This window comes from Felis catus, chromosome B4, assembly GCF_018350175.1.
Source record: "Felis catus isolate Fca126 chromosome B4, F.catus_Fca126_mat1.0, whole genome shotgun sequence".
Taxonomy (NCBI): domain Eukaryota; kingdom Metazoa; phylum Chordata; class Mammalia; order Carnivora; family Felidae; genus Felis; species Felis catus.
In genome coordinates, this window is record NC_058374.1 from 125,969,056 (window position 1) to 125,993,436 (window position 24,381).

Here is a 24,381-nt window from a genome sequence, read left to right on the forward strand (position 1 = left end):
TAGATCAGCGCGCAGCCTCGCCCCGCCCCAACACCCCGCTCCGCCCCGCCCCGGACTCCCCTTCCTAGGCCCCGCCCCCCAGCTCCCGACAGCCCCGCCTCCATCTCCGGGAGCTCCCAGTGGCACGGCTGCCCCAGTTCCGTAAACACTTTTCTCCCCGCCCCTAGCAGTTCCCCGGACTGCACCACTTGAAGCCCGTGGGGGGGGGCCCGTTTCCTCTGGCATGCAAAACACCGTCAACCCAAGCTCTTCTCGACCTCTTTCATGCGAACGTGAGGAAAAATGTTCGGTAGTAAATCAAATCTGTCAGAGCTCTGCTATCGGAGCCTGAAATGACTTGGATTTCCCCCTCTCCCGTGGTCCGTCTTCCCCCTCTCGCGGGTTACACTGCTACGCCTAGGCTGACTCTTCGAAGTCCCTCCCGGCCCTTTAAATACCGCGTGGGGGGGAGGGGGGCGGGGAGGTTGGGGGTTGTTGGACTGGTGAGTTTTCGAGGTGTTTGAGCGGTGTTCGGTGAGGGGACACCCAGAGATCCTTGATCCAGGCTCACTCAGTCGCCTTTCTCCTCCGCCTGTCTCCGCGCCAGACCCGGTGCGTATCCATCCCGGGGGAGGGGGTCGCGGGTTCTGAGGTGCCGGACCCGGGTCGGTGGACGAGGACATCTCGCCACAGGGCAGCCGAGGGCCTCCCCCAACCCACCTCGGAACTCTGTCCTGGGACGCCGGTGCCAGGGGGCGTTAAAGTCCCGCTTCTTGCTCCCCCCCATCTCCTTGTTTGACCTCAAACCGCCATCCCGCGTGGGAGCGGGGAGCGGGTACAGAGTGGCCGCGGCGGGTGTCAGGGTGGCCGCGGGCTTCGGGCCCCGGAGGCTGCGAGGTCGCGGCCCCTTGGCCGCCGTTTACAACCTGCTGGATCCGTGCCAGCGACCGCGCTGCTAACAGCTTTCCACCATCCGGGCCCCGGGAAGGTGCCCGCCTCGCCTGCGACCCCCTGCCCATCTGGGGTGGGCGAGCCGGGCCGCGGTGGGGGCTGGGCGCGGCTCGAAGCGTGTGTTTGGGGTTTGTTGCCGGGGTTTCCCAGGCACTCTGCTCGGCCTTCGCCGTCCCCTCCCCCAAGGGTTTGTTTTGACAGGAAGCGTGCTGCTGGAGGGGAGGGGGGGGCTGGAGGATTGGCCTGGGGGTGTGCAGACTCCTGGGGCGTCCCTCTAGGGTCAGTTGGGGGAAGAGGCGGGAGATGCCAGTCGGGTCCGGGCTCGAACCCCTGGCCTCTCGGGGATGGCTTGTGCTTCCCCAAACTGCTCCTCTGGGTGGCTCCACGGGGTGGGTGGACGGACAGCGCAGATTGGAGGTGGCACGTGGACGAGCATGGTTACGTGTTTTCGTTAGTATTTGGAAAAGCTGTTCCATTAAAGGAGCGATTTCACAATGATCTAAAGTTTCCTTTTAAAATAAAAGTATTCAAATGCAAAAATCTAGTCAACATAGCAGTGATTGACAAATTAGGGTAGAGATGTGGAAACAGGCGTCAACAGTGGTACCCAAATGACTGAAGTTTGGGAAATAATTATCTTAGGTGGTTGTTCTGTTACATTAACCTTGAGAAACCAGACAAGTTGTCCTTGTCCCCAGTGGGCCCCTCAGCCCCCAAGATCCCTATGGGCCCCATGGTCTCCAGCCCAGCCAGAGACCTTGCTCTTTGCTACCGTAACCAGGTTATCGCTGTGGTTCCCACTTTAGGAGGCTCCGTGCCTGCCTTTTCCTCTTGCCTCCAGGGGTTTCATCCATCATTCTGGCAGCCGGTGGAGGTTGCCTCACATGCGGTGGCCCAGGGCTGAAGATACCCAGTCACATGTGGAAGCAGCTTCAATGCCATTTTGTGAGGGGTTGGGGCCCCCAGAGGAGGAAGCACAGGTACTAAAACAGGCCAGCCAGGGGTGTGAGGAAAAGTGTTTCCAAGTGTGAAAAGTGCCTAGAAATCCTTCCCCCGATGCTGTAATGTTATGTGTTGCGTGAACATCTGTTTTCTTAGACAATGACTGGCTTGTTGGCTTTTATCTAGCTCTTTGTTGGCTCTAATTTGATGAAGACCAGCATTCTGTAGCTGAATGGAGCAGGAACCTATCTCTCTGCTCTGTGGTTTATGCCTTGCTGCATATGAATAACTTTTTAGCACTGCTGGCTGGGCCTGGTTCTAAAGCAGCGTTTTGCAGAAGATGGAGATGTTCCTTACCATCTACAATTTTTTTTTTTCCGTCAGAACCCAGTCTTATTCCTCTGACTCCTTGCCCTTTACTACACGTATGTGAATGCCTGTCTTTGCATTTGACCTTGATCTGGCCTTCAAGGATGACATCCACTAGATAGTTGGTGAAATTTCTCATTTCCACCACCCAACCTTGACCGGATGGTCTCCATTCCTCATACAGGGCGTTGTTGGAAAATCTGTGTAGTTCACCTCAAAATGTTTTTGATACTAGTTGTAAGCAGTTAAGACTTCTTTTTTTTTTTTTTTCAACGTTTTTATTTATTTTGGGGACAGAGAGAGACAGAGCATGAACGGGGGAGGGGCAGAGAGAGAGGGAGACACAGAATCGGAAACAGGCTCCAGGCTCCGAGCCATCAGCCCAGAGCCTGACGCGGGGCTCGAACTCACGGACCGCGAGATCGTGACCTGGCTGAAGTCGGACGCTTAACCGACTGCGCCACCTAGGCGCCCCGAGACTTCTGATGATATTTGAGTTTTAACTAGGGATTTTGCAGTGCTTAAAGAACGGCTCCCTGATAGAGGATTTTCCTTTCCTCTAGTGGGGTGGTTGAGAATTGTTTTGGATAATAGACTCTTTCTGTGATGCCCTTCATGGTATAGCACTTTGAGCAGCCACCCCGGGGTAAGGTCAGCTCGTTACCACATATGTAAGTGTCCACGTGGTGTTGGGTAGATCGATTTGGCAGACTGAGAATGGAAAGAATGAACAACACATTACATTTTGTCCAGCCATCCTAGAGTGGTAGAAAGCATGGGCTTTAGGGATCCATGGCCTCGATTAGAGTTGTGCCTCTGCCAGTGCTGTGACCCCTACAGCAAGTAATTTAACTTCTCTGAGCCTCGGGTTCTTATATATAAAATAGGGGTAATAGCAATACCTTAGCTAGCAAGGTTATAATGAAGATTCAAGGAGATAAAACACTTCAAATGCTTATGGGGGCTGGGACATAATAAGCACACAATAGCTATTAGCTCTGATTGTTATTATTTGTTATCAATGAGCATTAAGAGAATGGAAAAACACGCTGTAAACCTTGCTTTAAGCTCCGGAACTGTAAGTCTCTGCTGGTTTGAATTATTGGTGCCTGGAAAATGTGTTTGGAATTGGAAAGGGGAGACAGCCCTTCCTGTAAGCAGCTTAAAATTTAGTGGGGAGCCAGTTATGTAAACAGCAACTATAGTACTTCAAGTGACTGCATAATGGGAATATGAGCAATGTGAGTGAGGCAGGAGAGAAGGAAAACCTAAGTGGTAATATGAATAGGAGTGTGGCCAAATTTGTTCATCAACGATATTCCTTGAGCTCTCCCTCTATCCCAGGAAGTGTTCCTAGCTCTAGTTGGCTGATTTAGATGGAGTGGGGATATCAGGGAAGGCCACTTTGAAGTTGTAACATTTAATTTCAAATCTGAATGACAACAAGGAGCCAATCACGTGGAGATCGGGGAGAACATGCCGGGGCGGGGTGTGGGGGGCACGGGATGCGGAGAGACTCTAGCAGGTGCAAATGTTCCAGAATGGGGAGTTTGGCAGGTCTGAGGAACCTGAAGAAAGCCATTGTGTCTGTGGCAGGAAGGGTTAGGGGGAGAGTGATACGGGATGAGGTGGGTAGAGGCCGGATCACAGAGGAATATAAACCATTGCCAGGAAACTTCTTAAGAAAAGGGAAACCACCTGGAGATGAGCTCTTAAAAGGGATGATTTATGTTGCCTCTTCTGAAGGGCTCTGGCCTATTTCCTGTTTTATTCTCTAGGCACTGTTCAAGAAGGACATTGGGACAAGTCTGTCTAGAAGAGCTTTTGTAATAGAGTGGTATCTAAGCTATCCCAGCGGTGGGAACAATCAAAATCTAAAAACTGCAGGAGCCCAGACTGTTCTGAATTAGACTTGAAGTTTTGGTTTAGTACTTCTCTTTTAATTTTCCGCTTGGAAATAATTTCAGACTTACGGAAAAAGTTGTAAGAACTGTACAAAGAACTCCCTATCATCTACCTTTTAATCATAATCACCTGTTAACATGTTGCTGCAGTGTTTTATTGTTTTCTCTTTTTCTCTCTCGTTAAATTAGTTGAGAGAAAGTTGCAAACATCATGGCCTTTAATTCCTAAATATATAATCACAGTACATGTATCAACTTTAGTAAATTAACATTGTTACACAGACAGTAGGTTCAGGTATTGTTACCTGCTGTCATTTGACCCAGTAATAGCATTTTTTCCCCCTCTGGTACAGGATCCAGTCTGGGATCATCTGTTACACTCGATTGTCAAGTCTCTTTTCATCCGGAACATGTCCTCAGCCTTTCTTTGTTTTTATGACATTGACATGTTTGGAAATCATAATCTCTTCTAGTGGTAATAAAATAATAGTTGGCTGTCAAGCACTCACTAGGAGCTCAAGTACTTGACATAGACTATTTCAGTTCATCTTCACAACAATTCTACGAGGCAGATGTATTAATATCCCCACTTTGCAAATGGCAAACCGGAGTTCCCTCTCTCCAGTCAGTAAATATCAAGCATCAGGATCAAGAACCCAGACCACCTGGCTCCAGAGCCAGTGTTCTTGCCTCTTGGACGTGGCCATTTGCGTTGTCACTGGTGGATCTTTATAATCCTGAACCCATGCAGGACCATTTGCAGATGAGTTTGCTACAAAAAGGAAATAAAGAAGTGAAGTTGGTAGTGTGGACACAGGCTAAGGAATCAACCCATTTCGCCTCCATCTGTGGTGGGACATAGGACTGTCCCCTTCAGGTTCTTGCACCCATTTCCCTCCTCTCTAAAATGTCAGTGACCATATTGCCATTCATTCAACAACAAATGTTTAAGTGTCTGCTGCATCCCAGTCATTGGTCTTGGAAGGAGTTCCATAATATTGAATTTATTATTATTAAATGAAGAACAGTGCAATGAAAAATGTGATTATTCTCCTTGATGGTGACCCACTGTAGTATTGGAGGCTGTGCTTGGAGTTATACTCTGCTTTCACCTTTGACTTTACCTTTGGCCAGTAAGTAAATCCTGCAGGTAGGATGAGATGTGGTGTTTCTGAAAAGCTGTGTGGTTTGCTTGTAATTCCCAGTGGTGCAGTTTAAGTAGATCTAAGTTTGTCGGTGTGAGAAGCATTACCTCTCTTAAAGAAATAGACTGGTTTTATTATCACTGTTGTAAGAATCCAAAATAGTTTTTAAAGCAGTCTAATTACCCTCAAGGCCTTTTGAGTCAAGTAGCTTTGTCCCCAGATGACTTATATGGAAACCCGAGACCAAGAAAAGTAAGAACAGATGTGAAGGAACTTGCAGAAGACCATTTACACTGGGATGGGCCATTTGCTTTTAGCTTTTGTATTTCAGACAAGCGCGAAAGTTCTGTCCTGGGTTAGCTAGCAGTGTTATTGTATCATCATGGGATAAAACAGTTCTCCCCTCTAGAGTAGTTTTTAATGCCTGAAATGATGATGATAGTAACAAGAAAAAATGCAAATAATACTAATAATAGTCATCATCTGTATCCAGTTTTCTCTGTGTCAGCCACTGTTCCAAGCACTCTACATATACTGACTAAATGAAGTCTCACGCTTGCCCTATGCATTAGGTGTTATTAGTATGCCTTAAGAAAACAGAAGTTTCCTTATAGAATAATAATGGCCATTTGGGCTTCAAAGAAAAGCTTCTCCTTGGATGCACTAAAGCCCATTTGTGCTGTGGAGGCTTCTGCCAACCAAACAAGAGTTTCTAAACATTTTGAAGCTTTTATTTTGTGTTTTCTGTTGCATCCCCTGTGCCAGAAACTCTACTTCCAGTGAATTGTTGGAAGGAAGCATAGTTGCACATTAAGTATGTCTGCTGTAAGCACATTTAATGTCTGAGAACTTCCGGTGAAGCTTCATGGAACTCTGGGTTTATAGCATTTTAGCAATTCCTAGTTGAAAGGGACCTTATAGCCAGCCCAACCTGCTCAGAAAAATGAGGTGAAGAGAGCCGATGTGATGTGCGTAAAGTCACACAGCAAATTAATGACAGACCCAAGCCTCAGACTCTAGACTTATAACTCCTAGCCTACATCTTTTTATTTTTGAACCTTTGTACTTTGCTGCCTTGTTAAACATAATTAAGGAACCTACAAAGTGTGCTGTTCGGCTGGAGTAGAAAAATGAAATGGACAGTTATAACTATTAACCTAGTTCATAAATTCCAATGGATGAAAGCTTTTATTCACCTTCACTTGGAAAAACAGCCAAAGTGAAGGAAAATTAAGAGCAGAGCATACAGAGCACAGTTGTTATAGTGGAATGACTGCAAAAAATAATAAGATGGAAACCAAGTTTAAGATAAATAAGAGCGTGGCCAGGACCAGGGAATATGGAGTCTTACACCTAATAAAGAAAGTTTAGGTGGTAGGTTCCCTGCTCCAGTGCTGGAACTTTCACAGTACAAGGCCTGCAAGTGTGTGATATCAGTTTGCGAATGTTCTGGTTGAAGCTGTACCAAATGGGATTCAATGATTCCGATTCAGCTGACACCAAGTGAATACTTGTCACGTACTTGACACTGGCGATGGACGAGACACAGTCCCTGCCTTATTAAGGAGAGTCAGAAGTAGCCATGGGAGGGAAATAACTGTACAAGGGACTCGACTCTGTGGTGGAGGTACGGGACGTGTGTTGCAGATGTACAAAGAAGAGTGTCTGTCATTCAGTCTGGCCAGAGGGTAAAGGCTTCCTGAGGAAGGTAGCATTTTCAAGAAATGCCATCAGTGAGACATAAAATGTTGGCAGAGAAAGAGAGAGAGAGAAATCTAGAGGGAAGGGCAAGTATTCCATTTAGGATTGGGGTTTGGTGGCAGTGGAAGAGTTAGGGCAATCCCTTTCTTCCGTCCTCTATTCCCTTCCCCCCAGCAGATGGGAATTAAAGCTCGAATAGAAATGGGGCGCCTGGGTGGTTGGTCAGGCATCCGACTTCTGCTCAGGTTATGGTCTCACAGTTTGTGAGCTCGAGCCCTGCATTGGGTTCTCCACTCTCAGCACAGACCCTGCTTTGGATCCTTTCTCCTTCTCTCTCTGCCCCTTCTCTCTCTCTCTCTCTCTCTCTCTCTCTCTCTCTCTCTCTCTCTCTCTCCTCTCCGTCAAAAATAAACATTAAAAAAACAAAAAGCTCAAGTAGAATCTAGCTTGCCTGTGGTAAAGGAGGTTATTTCCCCACCGGAGTTGCAAGGGTCCAGGTTATCTTACAGCCTGTGTTCGTGGTAGTTGGCGTTGGGACCCTAGGATAAGGCAACTATCTCTACATGGTAGCTTCCTGGCGGCTTCACTCAACTCCTGGCACAGTCAGCCTCCAATCAGCGCTTTTCTGTTTGTGAAAATGATGGGCCGGGCAAGGGCACACTTTTACAACTGGCAGGACTGAAGAAAGTTGTTTAAGGGAGGCCAGGGGCAAATGCCCTTGGGCATTTGACCTTTTAATAAGTGCCTCTCAGGTTCATCCTTGTCTCTGTTACCACACACGGGATAAAAAAAATGGCACCATGTCTCTCAACAAGGGCTAGATTCCCCCATAGTCCCATGCGGCCTCTCCTTGTGCTTCAGCAATGCCTTGTTTCCCCTTTTCTCATGTTCTGGCCTCTGCCACACACAGGTGTAGGTGACTGGACTTCAGAGACAGAGGAGTAGGACCCTGTCTCTTTCATTCACCGTTACCTTTCCCTGTGCTGCTACACAGTGCGCACTCAACATATATAAGGAATCATTTGAAGAAACTGCTCAGGATTTCCAGACATACTGTGTGCAGCCGTGGTTTCAAGTTCTTGCAGCTTTCAAAGCTCTGTATACCTCATTGCCTGGGCTGGTTCAGATTTAAAGAGACTCAGTGAATCCTTACTATCATTATTGTCTATTCAGGATTTGAGGTGCCTTCCTCCTCGGGCCCAAGTTTCCTCTCTGTTTCAGCTAACGCCACCCATATCAGAGCCAGTGCCTGCTGGGCTTTAGTTGAGCCTCCTGGGCTTAGGCCAGGGTATCCCATGTGCCCAGGATCCCCTTTCTAGAGGGTGACTGGGCCCAAGTGCCCTGCCTTTTGTCTGGGAGGCGATCTGATGTTCCAGAACAGCACTGGATGTAGATAGAGTGAAGGGACTGGTTTTATGGCATGGTAAGTCCCCTTGTCCCGAAGTCTGTTCCACCGACCTGTGAATCAGGATCTTTGATGCCTGTTTGTTCATGGGGTGGTAGTGGGTCCGTAGTCGGCTGTCAAATGCAGACCCAGGGTCAGGCTTTAGTCTTTATATGATGGCAGTCCATGAGAAAATGGAGAACGTGCAGACTTGCCAGCCAGAGATTTTAATTAGTCTTCTCCCTTCCCCAAGGGGCTCATAAGGAACCAAAGAGGCTGATTTCAAAACTATTTTATTTAAAACAAAGCCAAAGGAACAGTAAGAATAGCTAAAATTTGAGTGCCATGCTAAGTACTTTATTAAGATTAATTCTATTTAATCTTCAAGACTGAACCCTATAAATTCAGTCTTTCAGCCCAGTTTTACTCATGAGGTAGGTGGGTAAGTAAGTGACTTTCCCAAGGGCACATGGCAAAAGACAGCACCAGCTTCTAACCTAGGTGGTCTGTCCCCAGTGCCCCATCCTCTCATACTCTTAACTTGCCATGTTTTAGCAACCCAGGAAGAGAGAGATTGTGTGTCTTCTGTACACTTCTAAGGGATCTGTTATTGCTGAGAGCTGCTCCTCATTCACACTGCATATGTCCTGAGTAAGTTCCCACTCAGGGCTATGGGGTCCCTTTTCTGGAAGGCAGTCTTGGTGGCCTGGCCGGGCTGCTATGGGAAAGGAGAGGTTATCTTCTGGGGCCTTTCCAACACTGTGACACATGTGGGCAAAGCCGTCTATGTTGGAAGAAGCATCCGTGATGCTAGTGGAAGCCCCACAGAGTGTTGACACGGGGTCTGTTTGTCTATGCAGGTGTTATCCCACACTCGCGTGACACAAAATGCCCTTCAATGGTGAGAAGCAATGTGTGGGTGAAGATCAGCCAAGCGATTCAGACTCTTCCCGGTTTTCCGAAAGCATGGCTTCCCTCAGTGACTCCGAGTGCTCCAGGCAGAGTTTTACGAGCGACTCTTCCAGCAAATCCAGCTCTCCTGCTTGTAAGCTGACGGGGAGCAGGGGCTAGGGGTGGCCGAGGGGAGGTGGTTCTAGACACGTGTGCTGGATTTTAAAACTCCTAAACGAATGAGAGCAAAGTATAGACTCCCCCGGTTTCTAGATGTACCATAATAGCACTGCAAAGGCAGAAGTAAGTAGCCACTAACGTTTACCACCTAACCATTTTTATTTTCATTACAGTCTCTGATATGCTTTGCTTTGACTATAAATCAGGTCCATAAACCCCACCTGTCTTTTCTCGTAAGCAGTGGAAAGCCACTCCCTCTTGGGATCACTTCTTGGACACATTCAAGGATAAATTCAAATTGGTCTTCTCTAATCATTGCCGATTTAAATGAAAGGAAACTTGCCCCAATTCAAGGGTCAGGCAGGAAGTGAAATAATCTAAAGGGTTTCCTACTGATTGCAAAAACTGTTGTGCAAATCACCCCAGAAAAGTAGCCACGAGGAGAATTACTACACTAGGGGCGTAAGAAAGAGTTCAAAAAGTGGCCACAGTGCAGGAGACGTCTTTTTCCCCTTTTGTGTGTGACAGCTCTAAAGGTGTGTAAAGCCAGCGTTTTTTCTTTCTCTTCTTTAGCTTTTTAATTGACATCTTGTATAGGAAATGTAACATCTTAAAAGACAAAGCAAATGCAGAAAGAAACAACAACATAATCAAATGCCCACTTCAAAAAGTTTGTTCATTTGTGTTTAAATTTGTGCAATCTCATTTTTAAAACATGTGGAAAGTACACAAGTGTAGAGAAAAGAAGATTTTGCCTATATCACCCAAAAGTGACAGCTGGCAGCACTTTGTCACATTCATTTTTCACATTGACACATGTGTATATGTAGGTGTAGACTGTTTTCACTTAGAATTATAATTAAAACGTTTACCTATGAGGATATACTTTTAAAACATTTAGGGGTGCCTGGGTGGCTCAGTTAGTTAAGTGTCTGACTCTTGATCTCTGCTCAGGTCATGATCTCACGGTTCATGGGGTTGAGCCCCATGTCGGGTTCCACATTGAGCTTGGAGACTGCTTAAGATTCTCTCCCTCTGTCCCTCTCCTCTGCTCACTCTCTCTCTCTCTAAAATTAAAAAAAAAAAAAATTTTTAATTAAAAAAATGTAAATTACTTCATCAAATGACTATATAATAAATTTATTTAATCATTGATTTATCATTGGACATTTAGTTAATTTCCTTTTTTTTTTTTTTTTTTTTTTGGCTGTTACAAATAGTGCTTTATGGTACATAAAGCCTTTCCAGGAATTCCTTTGGATACAATTGGATTATTGGACCCCAGAGTACAGACATTTTTGAGAAGAATCTTAATGAGCCAGAGGATTGGGAAAAGAATTAACTAGCAGTCACCCAGCTTTCTGTGCTTTTTGTCATTTTTTATATTATATATATGGGGTTGATGCCTCCCACAGGGTATCTAGGCATCTTGACGAGGAACTTCGCTAATTCCATATATCACCTTTTTTTCCTCTTCTTCCCCCTCTTCTTCCTCAGGGTCTTCCTCTTCTTCCTCCTTCTCCTCTTCTTCTAGAAATTATTTTAGGTAGCAATATATTGCCAGTCAGTATTGTTTTTTGAGGAAATGATTTTGAAGTAATTGAAGCTAAGAGTTCCAATAGTGATTTTTAAAAGACATGACTTATTAGAACAATTTTCTAGAATAATCTTTAGAAATAATCAGAATAATTCTTTATTTACTACTTCTGACTGAAAAGTAGATTATCCAGTTTACCAGATTAATTTTATTTTAATCATCTACATTTATTAAGTTCTTACTATGTTCTTCTTTACTAATCACCTCAAGACAGCCCTGTGAAGAGATATGTTATACCTAGTGAAGTCGAATGATAACAACCAATTGGTAAAAATTGGAGCCAAACCCAAGCATTATGCTATACCACCTATACTTTTAGAAGTTATAGTTGTTTTTTGTTTTTTTTTTAATTTTTTTTAACGTTTATTTATTTTTGAGACAGAGAGAGACAGAGCATGAACAGGGGAGGGTCAGAGAGAGAGGGAGACACAGAATCGGAAACAGGCTCCAGGCTCTGAGCTGTCAGCACAGAGCCCGACGCGGGGCTCGAACTCACGGACCGCGAGATCGTGACCTGAGGCGGGGCTCGAGCTCACGGACCGCGAGATCGTGACCTGAGCCGAAGTCGGACGCTCAACCGACTGAGCCACCCAGGCGCCCCTAGAAGTTATAGTTTTAAGAAATCAGTTATTTCATTTTGAATGTGCTTAAATTAATGAGTTATGAATTACAGAATAAAAGTAGTCTTATCAAGTTCCTGCAGAGTACATGTAATAAATGCAGATATCAATAGGTACTAAAATATAGGGTGATTTAATAAAAGAAAGGTAACTTATAATAGCTTCTATTAATAAGATAGTCTCTAAAACACTTGAGAATTTTTTTATCAATAGAGTAACTGAAACTATCAAAGGAGTTCTTAAATTTTTGAAGTCTTAAGTAGTAAGTAAGCAGAGGAACCTACCCAATTTAGTATGTATTCTTCTTACTTGTAAAACCCTGCATGTGTATGTTGGGATAACTTACACTCTGTCTGCATTCGGAGGCTTCACTGGATGACAACTTTTCCGTGACATGAACTGGATTTCGTTTTTCTTTCAGCAACAAGCCCTCCCAGGGTAGTAACATTTGACGAAGTGATGGCTGCAGCAAGGAACTTATCAAACATGACACTTGCTCATGAAATTGCTGTAAATGAGAACTTTCAATTGAAACAAGATGCCCTCCCTGAGAACAGGTAACCCGGAGGCATTTGTGTGTGTAAACTGAGCTGCAGATTCTCACACATACACACACATACACACACGTTCACACTGATTCCTAGAAGTCTTGTAAATATCCACTGAGAGTAAACATTGGTTAGTTCTCTAACACGGTCTTATACTTGTTTTCAAAACCCTCCTCTAGGGTACATGTTACCCATAATTTTAGAACTCAGTGTGTACGTCACTTTCTGTGGAAAGCGTTTCCTGACACTCCTGAGCATACCAGACCACATTAAATCCCCTTCCTAAGGACTCCTGTTGCCCCTTCTGCCTCCCTTTGTTAATAAGTCTTTATGTTCAGTTTCTGTCTCTCCCATGTGACCAAAACACCGTAATGGAAGGACTATGTCTATATCATTTGGGGCTCTATCCCCATTGCCTAGCAGAATGCCTGACATACAGTACGTGCTCAAGAAATGTTTGCAGATTGACTTATTAAAAACTGATATTCAGGTTGTAAAAGATAAGTCAATGTAGCTGAGCTGCCGAAGTGCTAAGAACAGATGATCCAGAAGCGTCTGGTGGTAGGAATCACAACTACATGGGCACCCCTGGTTAACCTCAGTCCCCGCCCCCTCCCCAAAACCCGGGGACCTTTAGTTAGAGCCACACCCTATATCCTACCTCAACCTCTCTGACTTTGTTGGCTCATAAATCCCCTGGGACAGAGAAGAGAAAAGGCTTGAGGCCATAACTACAGGTAAGTCATCTTTAGAGGCAAAGTTAGCTCGTGAATAATGGTATTAAATCTTCAACCTCACAGTATCATTTATAAATCCAGAGGCATTCCTATCAGTTAAGACAGCATGTAATATTTGATTCTATTTAGAGATTTTATGCTTATTTGTTTTAAAGCAGGAAAAATAGGAAACATAATAACTTTCCTTCTTTAAAATCCAGATTGTAGTCCTCCTGCTCCTGAGGACATTATTCATAATAATCACTAATATTTTTTAAGATTACTGGCCAAAATAGGTATATCTGTTTGGTTTTCTATGGTAATTGCATTTCACCACGATCCTTCATACCACTCTACTGCTACACCCCCAGGCCAGGCCACCGTCATTGTCTGACCTCTACTCTTTCAGTCCTAATTGGCTGCACTGTCTCCGTCCTTAGCCCCCCATAGTCCATCCTCTCCATTCACATGGTAGCCAGAAGGGTTCTGAAGGGTTAATTCTGAAGGGTTACAACATTCTGAAGGGTTAATCAGAGAAGGTCATTTCTTTGCTTAAAATCCTTCAGTGGTTTTCTATTACACTTAGAATAAGAAACCCAAACTTCTGCAAACCCATATGTTTGGCAGAAAGTATGGCAGCAAGGCTCCACTTCCTGACCACGTCTCTTACTCCTGTCCCTCCTGCCTGCTGCACTTCTGCCAAACTGGCTTCCTTGCTGACCTCGGAGTATACTGGCTTGATCCTGTCCCAGGAACTTTGTCCTTCTTCTTTCTTCTTTTTTAATGGTGTTCCCCTAGATTTGCACTGGCTGCTTTTTTTCTCCTCATTCAAGTCTCAACTGAAAGGTCACTGTGCTAGAGAAGCGTTCTTCAACCTCCCGGTGAAGGCAGCACCCTCTCCATCACTGTGTACCACACTGTCTTATTCTGTCTTCCTCATGGTTCTGAAATTGCCTTATTCATTTTTAATGTGTTTTGTTTTTGTCTTTCTGTCCCTGCTAACAGATAAGCTTTTTGAGAACAGACAACTTTCTTTTTTACTACAGTAACCGCAGCACCCAAAACAGGGCCTGGCACATATTGGATGTCATATAAACATTTATTGACTGACTAATAAAAATGAATGCTTGAAGTTTACAGTGTGGGAGTATTTGTGCTTTAAATTCAAAAGCTGTGAATACAGGCCATAGCAAAAGCAGTTGAGGATCAGGCAGACTCTGGATTTGAATCCTGGCTCTGCTGAGACCATTTCTGAGCCTCACGTTCCCCAAGAATGTGATGGGGACTAAAACGCTTCAAATGCGTGCTCACGGGCATCCGAGCGCCTGGACCATAAGGATTTTGATACTCTGGGAAATAGGAATACCTCTCTCCTTCCTTTTCTGCCTTAGCTGGAAAATGTGAGCAAGGAAAGCAAAATGCAAAGTTAGGACAACTAACTTTATTTAAAAATAAAATAGCATGTTATGAGCTGTTGATTTTTCAGATGGCTTTTTACAAATGGCCAAGTTGTTACCTTTTAAAATGTGGCTGACTCTCATATTCTGCTAAATATTGTCTTTGGGGGAAAAGACTTGGCAAAATATGTCTGATTTCTGATACCTAGCAAGAATGCTTGTAAATGATTTGATTGATCTCATTCCCCTCCCCCGCCCACCCTATCATCCTCCAGAAAATTAAAAAGCTAAAAAATATCTTTCAGCATTTAGGAAACCTTACATTTAAACTCTGATGTCCCTGCAGGAGCTATAAAGTTATAGCTCTTCCTTGGTCGATCCATTCAAGCCACGTACATAAGGCTGGTAAAGTCAAGAGTGAAAGTCCATCCCAGCAGTGTTTGCCTTTCTCATTGTTCTGAAGTTGCTCAGGAGGGTCAACACTAGAAATAGCATTTATGCTGAGTAAATCTAGTCAGGAAACTAGAATAAGTTTTAACATTTAAAGTTGCTGAGTAGAATATAGCATTTGCAGTTATGGAAGCAATTTTAACTCACACTCCTCAGAAAGCTGATTTTAATGTCTCATAGCATTATTGTATGTTTAGCTATTTGTACTCTAAAAAGGAAAAATAAGGACATGTGCATAACTATGAAGTTATTAATTCATTTATCATGCCTTCATCAAACACTCACTGTATGCCAGGTACCGTGCTAGGTACAGTGGCAGGTACTTAGAAGAAGTTACAGCCTCTGCCTGGGAGAGATGTGTGCCCTGTAGAGGATGGAGACACCTAAGTAAGTACAGTGCAGGGAAATATGTGATTTTCCTAAAACTGTTGCCAAATGGTGTAGGAGTTCAGTAGGGATGTGTATTTAAATGTGCACCTATTTTAGTGCAGTGACATAAGGGGTGAGGCAAAGTGGCCACCTATTCTATTGTGAGCTCTTCCTGGGAAGGTTCCTATTCCAGCAGTGTGGTCTGGCTAACTTTAAATGGGACATCTAAGCTGCGGTTGGCAGCCTGTCCCATGCATGTCTCCTTGGGGCCAACCTGTTCTATTCCGTGCAATGAAACTTTAGCTGTTGAGGGAAGAGCAACTTTTCCATATCTCAGACCAAAAATCTAGAACACGTCTAAAGATCCAAAGAGCAGCTGGGCAAGGTATGGCATCTCCTTAAAGTACAATTTTAAGAACTTACTGAAAGCTGTAGCAAGAAGGCATTTTTAAAGTCGAGGGGAAACTCCTAGGACAGGATGTTAAATGACACAAGTGTATACTATACCTATAGATTATTCTCAACTATATAAAAACATGCATTGAACAAGGGAAATATGTCAAAAGATTAAGATGAGATTATGGGCCATTTTTATTCTCTGGTTTTTTTTTCTTAATTTTGTAAGATTTCTACAATGAGCACGTTTCTTTCATAATCAGGAAAAATAGTGCTTATTTTTAAAAACAATTCATTTCCTTCCTGTAGCTTGGCCAGTCGAGTGAAGCACATTGTCCACCAGGCCTTCTGGGACGTCTTGCAGTCAGAACTGAATGCCGAGCCTCCGGAGTATGAACATGCCATCAAACTGTTTGAAGAAATCAGAGAGGCAAGTTGATGTTGTCTGTATTAGTTAGTAATTCTTTTCCCCGAAGACTGTTTTTGCGTCCTTCAAAGGGTGCTGGAGATTCTTTTTGGAAAACTGAGTAAGTCCGGTCACTGGAAGGGTGTTTTCCGAAGTCTGGTCACTGGAAGGGTGTTTTCCGAAGTGCACTTCCCGGGGCGGGGTGGAGGCAAGGGAACTCTGGCGGTGGAAGGAGCAAGTGCAGGGTGACGCTTAGCACACAGAGTGGTTGGTCACAGCAAGTCAAGAGCACAGACTCAGGAGCTAGAAACCTGGTTTAGCAATGGGTTTAGCAACAGCTTTCCAATCCTTCAGTCTTAGCGTTCTGAGAATTGTAAGAATTAAATGGTAGGGCGGAGTTTTAGTGAACATTCACGAAGCCCTTGCTCTATACCGTACGCTAGATTATCCATTTATCGTTACCATAATGCTGTGAGGTAGTTACCACTGTTACTCTTACTGAATAAAAGGGAGCTGAGTTCCCTCACTTGCCCACGGTTACCCAGCTTTGAGGGATGGAGAGGGATTGGAACTGAAGTGCTCGGGCTCAGAGCCCGTCCTCCTAACCATGTGCTGTGTGTGTAAGCACAGTGTCTGCTGTGTGGTGAATACTCAGGATAGGTTGCCTAAGGAATATATAATAAATATCTTATATGTAAAATATACTAACGTAGCCCATGGGGTGTTTCCATCTGCTCTTCTTTAATTTTTTTTTAATGTTTATTTATTTTTGAGAGAGAGAGAGGCAGAGTGTGAGTAGGAGAGGGGCAGAGAGGGAGGGAGGCACAGAATCCGAAGCAGGCTCCAGGCTCCAGGTTCCGAGCTGTCAGCACAGAGCCTGATGCAGCGCTCGAACCCACAAGCCGTGAGAGTGAGATCATAACCTGAGCCGAAGTTGGACACTTAAGCAAGTGAGCCACCCAGGCGCCCCTCATTTGCTCTTTTTTAAAGGGTTCTTTGGAGCCATGATCTGCAACTTATTCCTTCCTTACGTGGTTTATTTGTAAACTTTTTGAAGTTATTTCAGTAATACTGCTTCCTTGCCAGTTGCTCTCATTCTGGTAGTTTCAGTAACTTCCCATGAGTAGTGGCAAGTTGGAGGGGGGCTTTAATGCAGAAGGTAGAACTTGCTTTTTAGATTTGAGACACTGGAGTGCTCCTCTGACCCACCACCAGTCAGTGTAGACTTCTGTGGCACCCAGGGCATTAAAATATGGACAAGGAGCTTGGTCTTCTAGACACTGAAATAAAAAATGACAACCCTTATTCACGTAAGAATGCCGGTAACTTTTCTTTCCTTTCCCTGTGTAGATTCTCCTTTCTTTTCTGACTCCTGGCGGCAACCGGCTTCGCAACCAGATATGTGAAGTTTTAGACACAGACCTAATCAGGCAGCAGGCTGAGCACAGTGCTGTTGACATCCAAGGCCTGGCCAACTATGTCATCAGTATCATGGGAAAGCTCTGTGCTCCTGTGCGAGATGACGACATCAGAGAGCTGAAGGCTACCAACGACATCGTGGAGGTGCTGAGGTTAGCACTTTCCCTGCTTGCATTTTCTTTCTTTTTGTTTGTTTGTTTATTTATTTATTTTTGAGAGAGCGAGCACAAGATGGGGAGAGAGAGGGGGAGACAGAGAATCCAAAGCAGGCTCCAGGCTCCGAGCTATCAACGCAGAGCCCAACCCAGGGCTTGAACCCACAAACTGTGAGATCATGTCCTGAGCCTAAGTCAGACGCTTAACCGATTGAGCCAGACAGGTGCTCACGGCTTGCATTTTCTGAGAGTACCTTTCAGTTCATTCAAAAGGGAAGTGTGGGAATTGAGGAACACAGAATAATTTCTGGTCTTCCAAAGGAATCCTTGACCCTAGAAGAAACCAGAGAAGCAAGGAGCAAGTCAGTCATTTGCCCTGAACATAGAATTTTCAGATAGAATGACCTAACAAAGTTGTTAGTTGGTGTGGGGCGGGGGGGGGGGGGGGGCCCTGGAGATGCAGTGAGGAAAAAGACAGATACAGTCTCTGACCAGGGAGTTTACAGTCCAATGGGAAAACAGACCTCGGACAAGGAATTACAATTGTGGTACGTGCTATGGGAGGGGATGTACAGGGGATTAACAGAGCTTCTAGCAGAGGGACCTAATCCAGTTAAGGATCTAGGAAGAGGTCTTTATGAGTTAGGGTAATGGTAGCTGCTATGACACATAACCCCTGAACTCTTGGTGATTTAACAAGTATAAGTTTCTCATGTCACAGTCTGAAGCAGGGGTTCTTGGTCAGGCAGCTTTCCACATGTTATTTGGGGACCCAGGTTCCTTCTATCCTTGATCCCATTGTTGCCCAAGGCCCTTGGAGTCCTGTACATTCAGCTAGTGAATGGGAAAGAGATCGGGGAAGGCATACCCAGTGTTCAACCTCTTCAGCCCAGAAGAGACAGATTCCACTGACTGTAACCAGTCCTGTGGTCCCACCTAGTTTGAAGGAGGCCTGGGAAACGTGGTTGCTGTCTGGAAATACATTTCCCTAGCCACAAATATACACTGTGGAAAAAGAGCACAGACCTTTGGTGGTCACCTAACCATTTCTGCCACTGCTTCCCTGAGGAAATGAGGTATACTTTAAAATTGTAAGGGTCTAATTCTGGCTGTATAAACAATAACTTCTTTGTGATCCCAGAGGAAAGACGAGTCTATAATAGTTTTCACCAATGAGAGGAACTCCCCCCACCCCCGCCTTTTTTTTTTTTTTTTGAATACAGCCACGTTGAAAATTAAGTTTTATGTAATAGTATTGGAAAGGTAGGAGGAGGAAACTGGTATGCGTAGAGCAGGTAACTTACGTTATTAACTGGGGCAAGTCGATAACCTCTCAAAGTCACACTTTACTCCATCGGTGAAATGGGCTGTATGTGCCCGTAGAGTTGTGTTCAGCTCTGGCATACAGTGACTCTTCAGTTGCAGAATCCATGCTCTGAGTTACCTTATTACCCACGTGTGGTATCACATCTGTGGTCTTCATCTTGGTCATCTATCGAGCACCTACTGGGGACCACTGTTCCCTCCATGATGCGTTCATAACCTCATCGACTCTCTAGAACATCCCTCCGAGACTGATCTTGTCTCTTCTTGCACAGATGAGGAAACTTGCACGGAGAGATTGAGTAACTTATGCCTGGCCACAGAGCTGGTCAGTTGCAATGCTGCATTTGAGCCCAGGCATGCCCAATTCGAAACTGAAGTGTTTTTCCCCTGTGCCTTACTTCCCTGTCCTTTTTCTTCTTTTCTCCCCACCCCACCCGCGTTCCTTAGGAGGAAAAACCAAGTACACTATGTACAGACTCCTTAAAAGTTTAGGGCTTTCCAGTGAAAATTCCTTCTTGATTTGTCTCATTGTTAAGACTCATTGCTTATGCTTTCTACTGTCTACCAGTTCGCTGCTGGGTGTAATGGATCAGCTGGAGGTATTGTATTTGCTAAAGCAAATACTCTTGAGATCTGTGAAGAATAAATTTGGGATGCATGTGTAATGCCTTCTATGAAAAGTGACCTTGCCAATGGCAGTTGGAATTTCAAAACCATTTGGGGGGTGTTTATATTTTCCAGCCTATAAAATAGATCGCAGTTAATGAATTTCAGCTTAATTTCTTAATCACCTCTTTAACTATTTTCACTCTAAAATTTTTAGACAAATATTTCATGTCCTGGACCTCATGAAAATGGACATGGTCAATTTTACAATTAGGAGTCTTAGACCACATCTTCAACGCCAGTTGGTGGATTATGAGAGAACCAAGTTCCAAGAAATTTTAGAAGAAACTCCAAGTAAGTACAATATAATGTGTATATGTTGAAACTAAGTGGAAATATGATGCGTTATATTTTGGTATCTTAAGGAGTGTCACTAAAGAATTTTGACTTTTCTGTTAAACATTTTTGTAACTTCTAAAATCGACATCACAAATTTATAGCTGTTTGCTGTGTCTCAAGCACTATTCATTTCTTCATGTATTAAAAAATATATATTTATTGAGCACTTGCTGTGCCCCAGATACTAGGATTGCTGTGGATCCCAGTTGCTGTGGATACCGCAGTGAACAAAACAATGTCGTGACCCCTGGGGAGCTGACATTCTAGTAGGCATGACAGACAAACAAATAAGCATGTATTGTCAGATGTGTTAAGTGCTATGAAGAAAAGTAGGAAAAAGGGCAGATAGCAATGGGGCAGGAGTGGGGGAGGTGGTGGTTTTTAAGACAAGGTAGACTGAGATGAGAAGACCTCTCTAAGAAGGAACGTTTGAGCAGAGTTTGCAAAGGGAAGAGGAAGGGGCATATGAAGATGTGAGAAAAGAACATTCCAGCCAGAGGGAGCTGCAGGTACGAAGGCGCTGAGACAGAAGCGTGTGTGTGAAGTTGGACAGACACACCACAGATAGTGTGGCTGGAGTAGAGCAGGCAGGGAGAGAGTGGGCGGAGACGAGGCCAAGAGGTAGACAGAGGCAGGTCATCCAGAACCTTGCTGGGAAATGAGAGCTTGGAGTTTATTGCAAGTGTTGACAGGAAGTCATTGGAGAGTTTTGGGCAGGGGAGCAACATGTGATTTGCATTTTTAAAGACCGCCCTGGCTCCCGGGTAGAGAGAGAATAGATGGTACTTGAGCAGAGAGGGAAACAGGGGCACCACGTAGGCGGTATTGTGGCTGCATGTGCAAGAAATAATGGTTCACCTGGCAGTGGTGGAAGTAGTGAGACGGGGTCGGATTCCGGATGTGTTTTGAAAGTTGAACAAGACGATTTGCTGGAAGTTGGATGAGGAGAAAGGAGAGGAGGTGATGATGCTAAGGTTTTCGCGTGAGCAGTAGGGTGAACAGTGATGGTTGTTAGTGGGGTGGGCAACTAGGGGAAGGCAGGTAAGGAGAGGGTATGGGATCGGGGTTCAGGTTCACGTATATGAACCTTGAGATCTTAATGGCATCAACATGGGCATGTCAGGTAGGTGTTTGGATATAAAGGACTAGAGTTCAGGGGAATGGTGGGTACTAGGGATATACATTCAGGACTCACCAGTATATTTGTGATAGATCAAGCCACAAAACTGAATAATAGTTAACATGAATAAAATGCTTTCTATATGCCAAGCACTTTACCTGTATTAACTAATTTGATCTTTGTGACAACTTCAGGAAACTACCCCCCATTTTATAGATGAGGAAACTGAGACACAGAGAGGTTAGATCACTTGCCTCCATAACACAGCTTGTAAGTTATGGAGCTGGGACTCACCCAGGTGGTCTGCGTGCACTGTTCATACTCTTATCCACAGTGTTGCACTGGGTGAAATTACCTGGGAGTGAGTGTAGATACTGAAGGGGCCTGACCTGGAACTCTAGAGCATCTAGAGATCGACAAGAGCAGACGGATCCAGCAAAAGAGACTGGGAACGAGTAGAGCTCAAGAGGAAGGGATGGAACCAGCAACGGTGACTGTGAAAGAGCAGCCAGAGAAGTGAAGGAAGCCAGGAGCAGGTGATGTTCTGTAGGACAAGTGAAGAAAGCGTTCAGACAGTGAAGGCATGATCTGCTATGTCATGTGTTGCTAAGTGGTCAAGAAAGATGAGGCCAGGGCTTGACCATGGGTATGACTGTATGAGAATCCATTATAACCTTGATGGGAGCAGTTGCAATGGACTGGTGGGCATTAAAGTTGGACTGGAAGAGGGGTCAAGAGAGACTGGGAGGAGAGAAAGTAGTACCTCAATGAATCCTCACAGTTACTCAGTTAAGTAGGTACTGTTAGACCCCTTATTTCACAGGGGAGGAAACTGAGATGCCAGATGGTGCACAGCTGGTAAAAGGCTGGCTGACTGATTCCTTCATTGGCAGACTCTTAACGCTGGCTTCTGGGCTGTAATTAATCACAATATAAGGCCGTTAGGTGACCCACCCACCTCATCCCACCCCTCTTGGACGGAGCTGTCCTGTTAAGATAGTCAGTAGGGTAGTCTTAATTGTGAACAAAGCCAAACAAGTGCCACTTTTAAAGGGACTCCAAGAGCCTGAAGCATCTCCAGGGAAGAGGGCATGGGTTACGAAGGGTCACATGAGGAGCCGTCCATGAAGCTGTGTGTATTCTGCTTGGTAACGGGATGCGCCTGGGCGGTGAGCATTGCCTTCCCTGTTGGTATTGAATCAGGGACTTACGGTTAAGTTCTGCAGGGCAGACTAGGATCCACGGAGGGGAGTAGCAGGCAGCCAGTTTTGACATTTATAGCAGCTACAGCTGTTTTAAATTTGGAATGGGCCTCTCTAGTACTAATAGTACTCAGTGCCAGCTATCATTTTGTTGAGCACTTATTATATGCTAGGTCCTTACTATGTGCCAACACTCTGATTAGCCCATTCAAGCCTCACAATAGCCCTGTGAAACTGGTACTATTATCACTCACTGTTTACAGATGAAGAGATTGAAGTTAAGGTACTTACCCCAGGTCACTGCTGAAGCCTGGATAACCCAGACATGTCTCTGCCCCAAAGCTTGTACGCTCAACCTCTACGCAGCACTGCCTCTCTTCAAATGAGACACTGACCGCCTTTGGGGGATCTCCAGAGGGAGCGCTAGCACTGAGTGGTGGATATGACTAGATGACTTCCAACCATCCTTCCACAACAAAAATTCTGTGACTTCAGGGCTGTATTGTTTTAGCTCTAAAGGGAGAGAGGGATTAGTGGAAACAGAACCCTGCGTAGAACCTGAATCTGAAACCTGAACTACGGTAACTATGTTCATAGCAGTGTTTTCCTTTCCAGCACGTTACTAGTTGGTTTCATTTGTATGCCTGTGTACATGTGTGTGCAAATGTCTCCATGTCTCGAATCAAGATAGCTTGTCATTTGGAGCGAATTCCTTAATATTGGGTTGAATGACAGTTTTGATCATCTTAAATGATTTGTTTCTGTCCTTAAAACTCAGGCTTAGTGACCTGCATTTGTACGTTTCACATTGACTTGGATATTTCCAGAGATTTAAGAATAGAATATATCCAGTTGTGCATATAGGTCATTATTGTCCAGCTCTAAATATGTTCCCAGAGAAATCAAGAGTCCAGGAAGCAGAGTGCATGTCAGCTGTTAATTATATCCTCAAGTCACTTTGCCAAAAGTCGGCCACTGTGCCCTAATATCAAAATAAGAGCCTCACAGGAACATGCAGAAGGACAGAAGAGTTGGATTTTTGTGTGTATGTGATTTTTATAAAATAATTATTGGAAAGTTAATAGAGAGGAGTACTGTAGATTTCTGAACTGATTTCAGAAAAGAGTTTATTTTGCCAACAGAGAGATTTTATGTAATTGCCTGGTTTACAAGTCTTAGGCACTGATTGGTCACATGTACAACATCAACAAGATGACCACATCAGGTCCAACAACTAAATTACCCGTGGAAAGAGTAACAGATTACCCCGAGGGGGCCAGGCCACAGGTAATTTCTAAGATACTCAGCAAGAAAAGGTTTTTATTTATTTAGATAATATCTTATATCTGATAAAATATTCTCATAGAACTTCATTTCATGTGATTCTTTCAAAAATCCTACGAGACGTAAATATTTTTCAAAAACCCATGAAACTGCATTGTGATTGTCTTTGCCTGGCACACAAGGCAGTCAAGGACTAATAATGGAACATTCTGAAGATGAGCCAACTGATGCTGAGCGATGGCCTGCCCAAACACAAGAGCTCCTAATAAGTAGTGGAGCGCGGACTGGAAGCCAAGTCTCCCGCGTCCAAGCCAAGATTTAACCAAGCTGCTGCTTTGGCTGCTTTCTTTGGATTTTTCACTTTTGTGTTACATCAACTGGGTTGTATGGCAAGCAACAGAAACTAACTCTGGCTGACTTGGCAAAAAAGGAAGCGAATGGAAGGACGGGGGCAGTTCACAAAAAAAGCTAAAATACCTGAGCCTGAACAAGGCCAGAAACCAGGAGAGCATCAGGAATCTGGGCAGAAAAAAATAAGGGAAAGTTCCCAGCTCCATCATCAGAACCGTTACCGTGTACTTTAAAATGGGCTAGCCTTGGGGCGCCTGGGTGACTCAGTCGGTTAGGTGTCCGATTTCAGCTCTGGTCATGATCTCGTGGTTTGTGGGTTTGAGCCCCAAGTCAGGCTCTGTGCTGAGGCTGGAGGCTGCTTCAGATTCCGTGTCTCCCTCTCTGCCCCTCCCCCACTCACACTCTGTGTGTGTGTGTGTGTGTGTGTGTGTGTGTGTGTGTGTGTGTCTGTCAAAAATAAATAAACATTAAAAAAATTAAAAATTAAAGAAAGAAAGAAAATAAAATGGCCCATCCTTGAATGCTGTAGTCACCCTTCAGGTCCCAGGAAAGTCTGATGGGCATGTGATTCCGC

General features: G+C 44.6%; 1 protein-coding gene across 2 annotated transcripts in view; it reads left to right on the forward strand.

Moving 5' to 3' along the window:
- The first annotated feature begins 451 nt into the window (after positions 1–451).
- Positions 452–24,381, forward strand: part of TCP11L2 (t-complex 11 like 2) — a 41,410-nt gene continuing 17,480 nt past the window's right edge. For both annotated transcript variants that reach the window (XM_006933990.5, XM_019835444.3), the window contains exons 1-6: positions 452–591; positions 9,236–9,420; positions 12,085–12,220; positions 15,849–15,969; positions 17,296–17,516; positions 19,669–19,805. In XM_006933990.5, the coding sequence (XP_006934052.2) occupies positions 9,264–9,420; positions 12,085–12,220; positions 15,849–15,969; positions 17,296–17,516; positions 19,669–19,805 (772 nt within the window). In that variant the 5' untranslated portion in view covers positions 452–591; positions 9,236–9,263. The remainder of the gene's footprint in view (positions 592–9,235; positions 9,421–12,084; positions 12,221–15,848; positions 15,970–17,295; positions 17,517–19,668; positions 19,806–24,381) is intronic.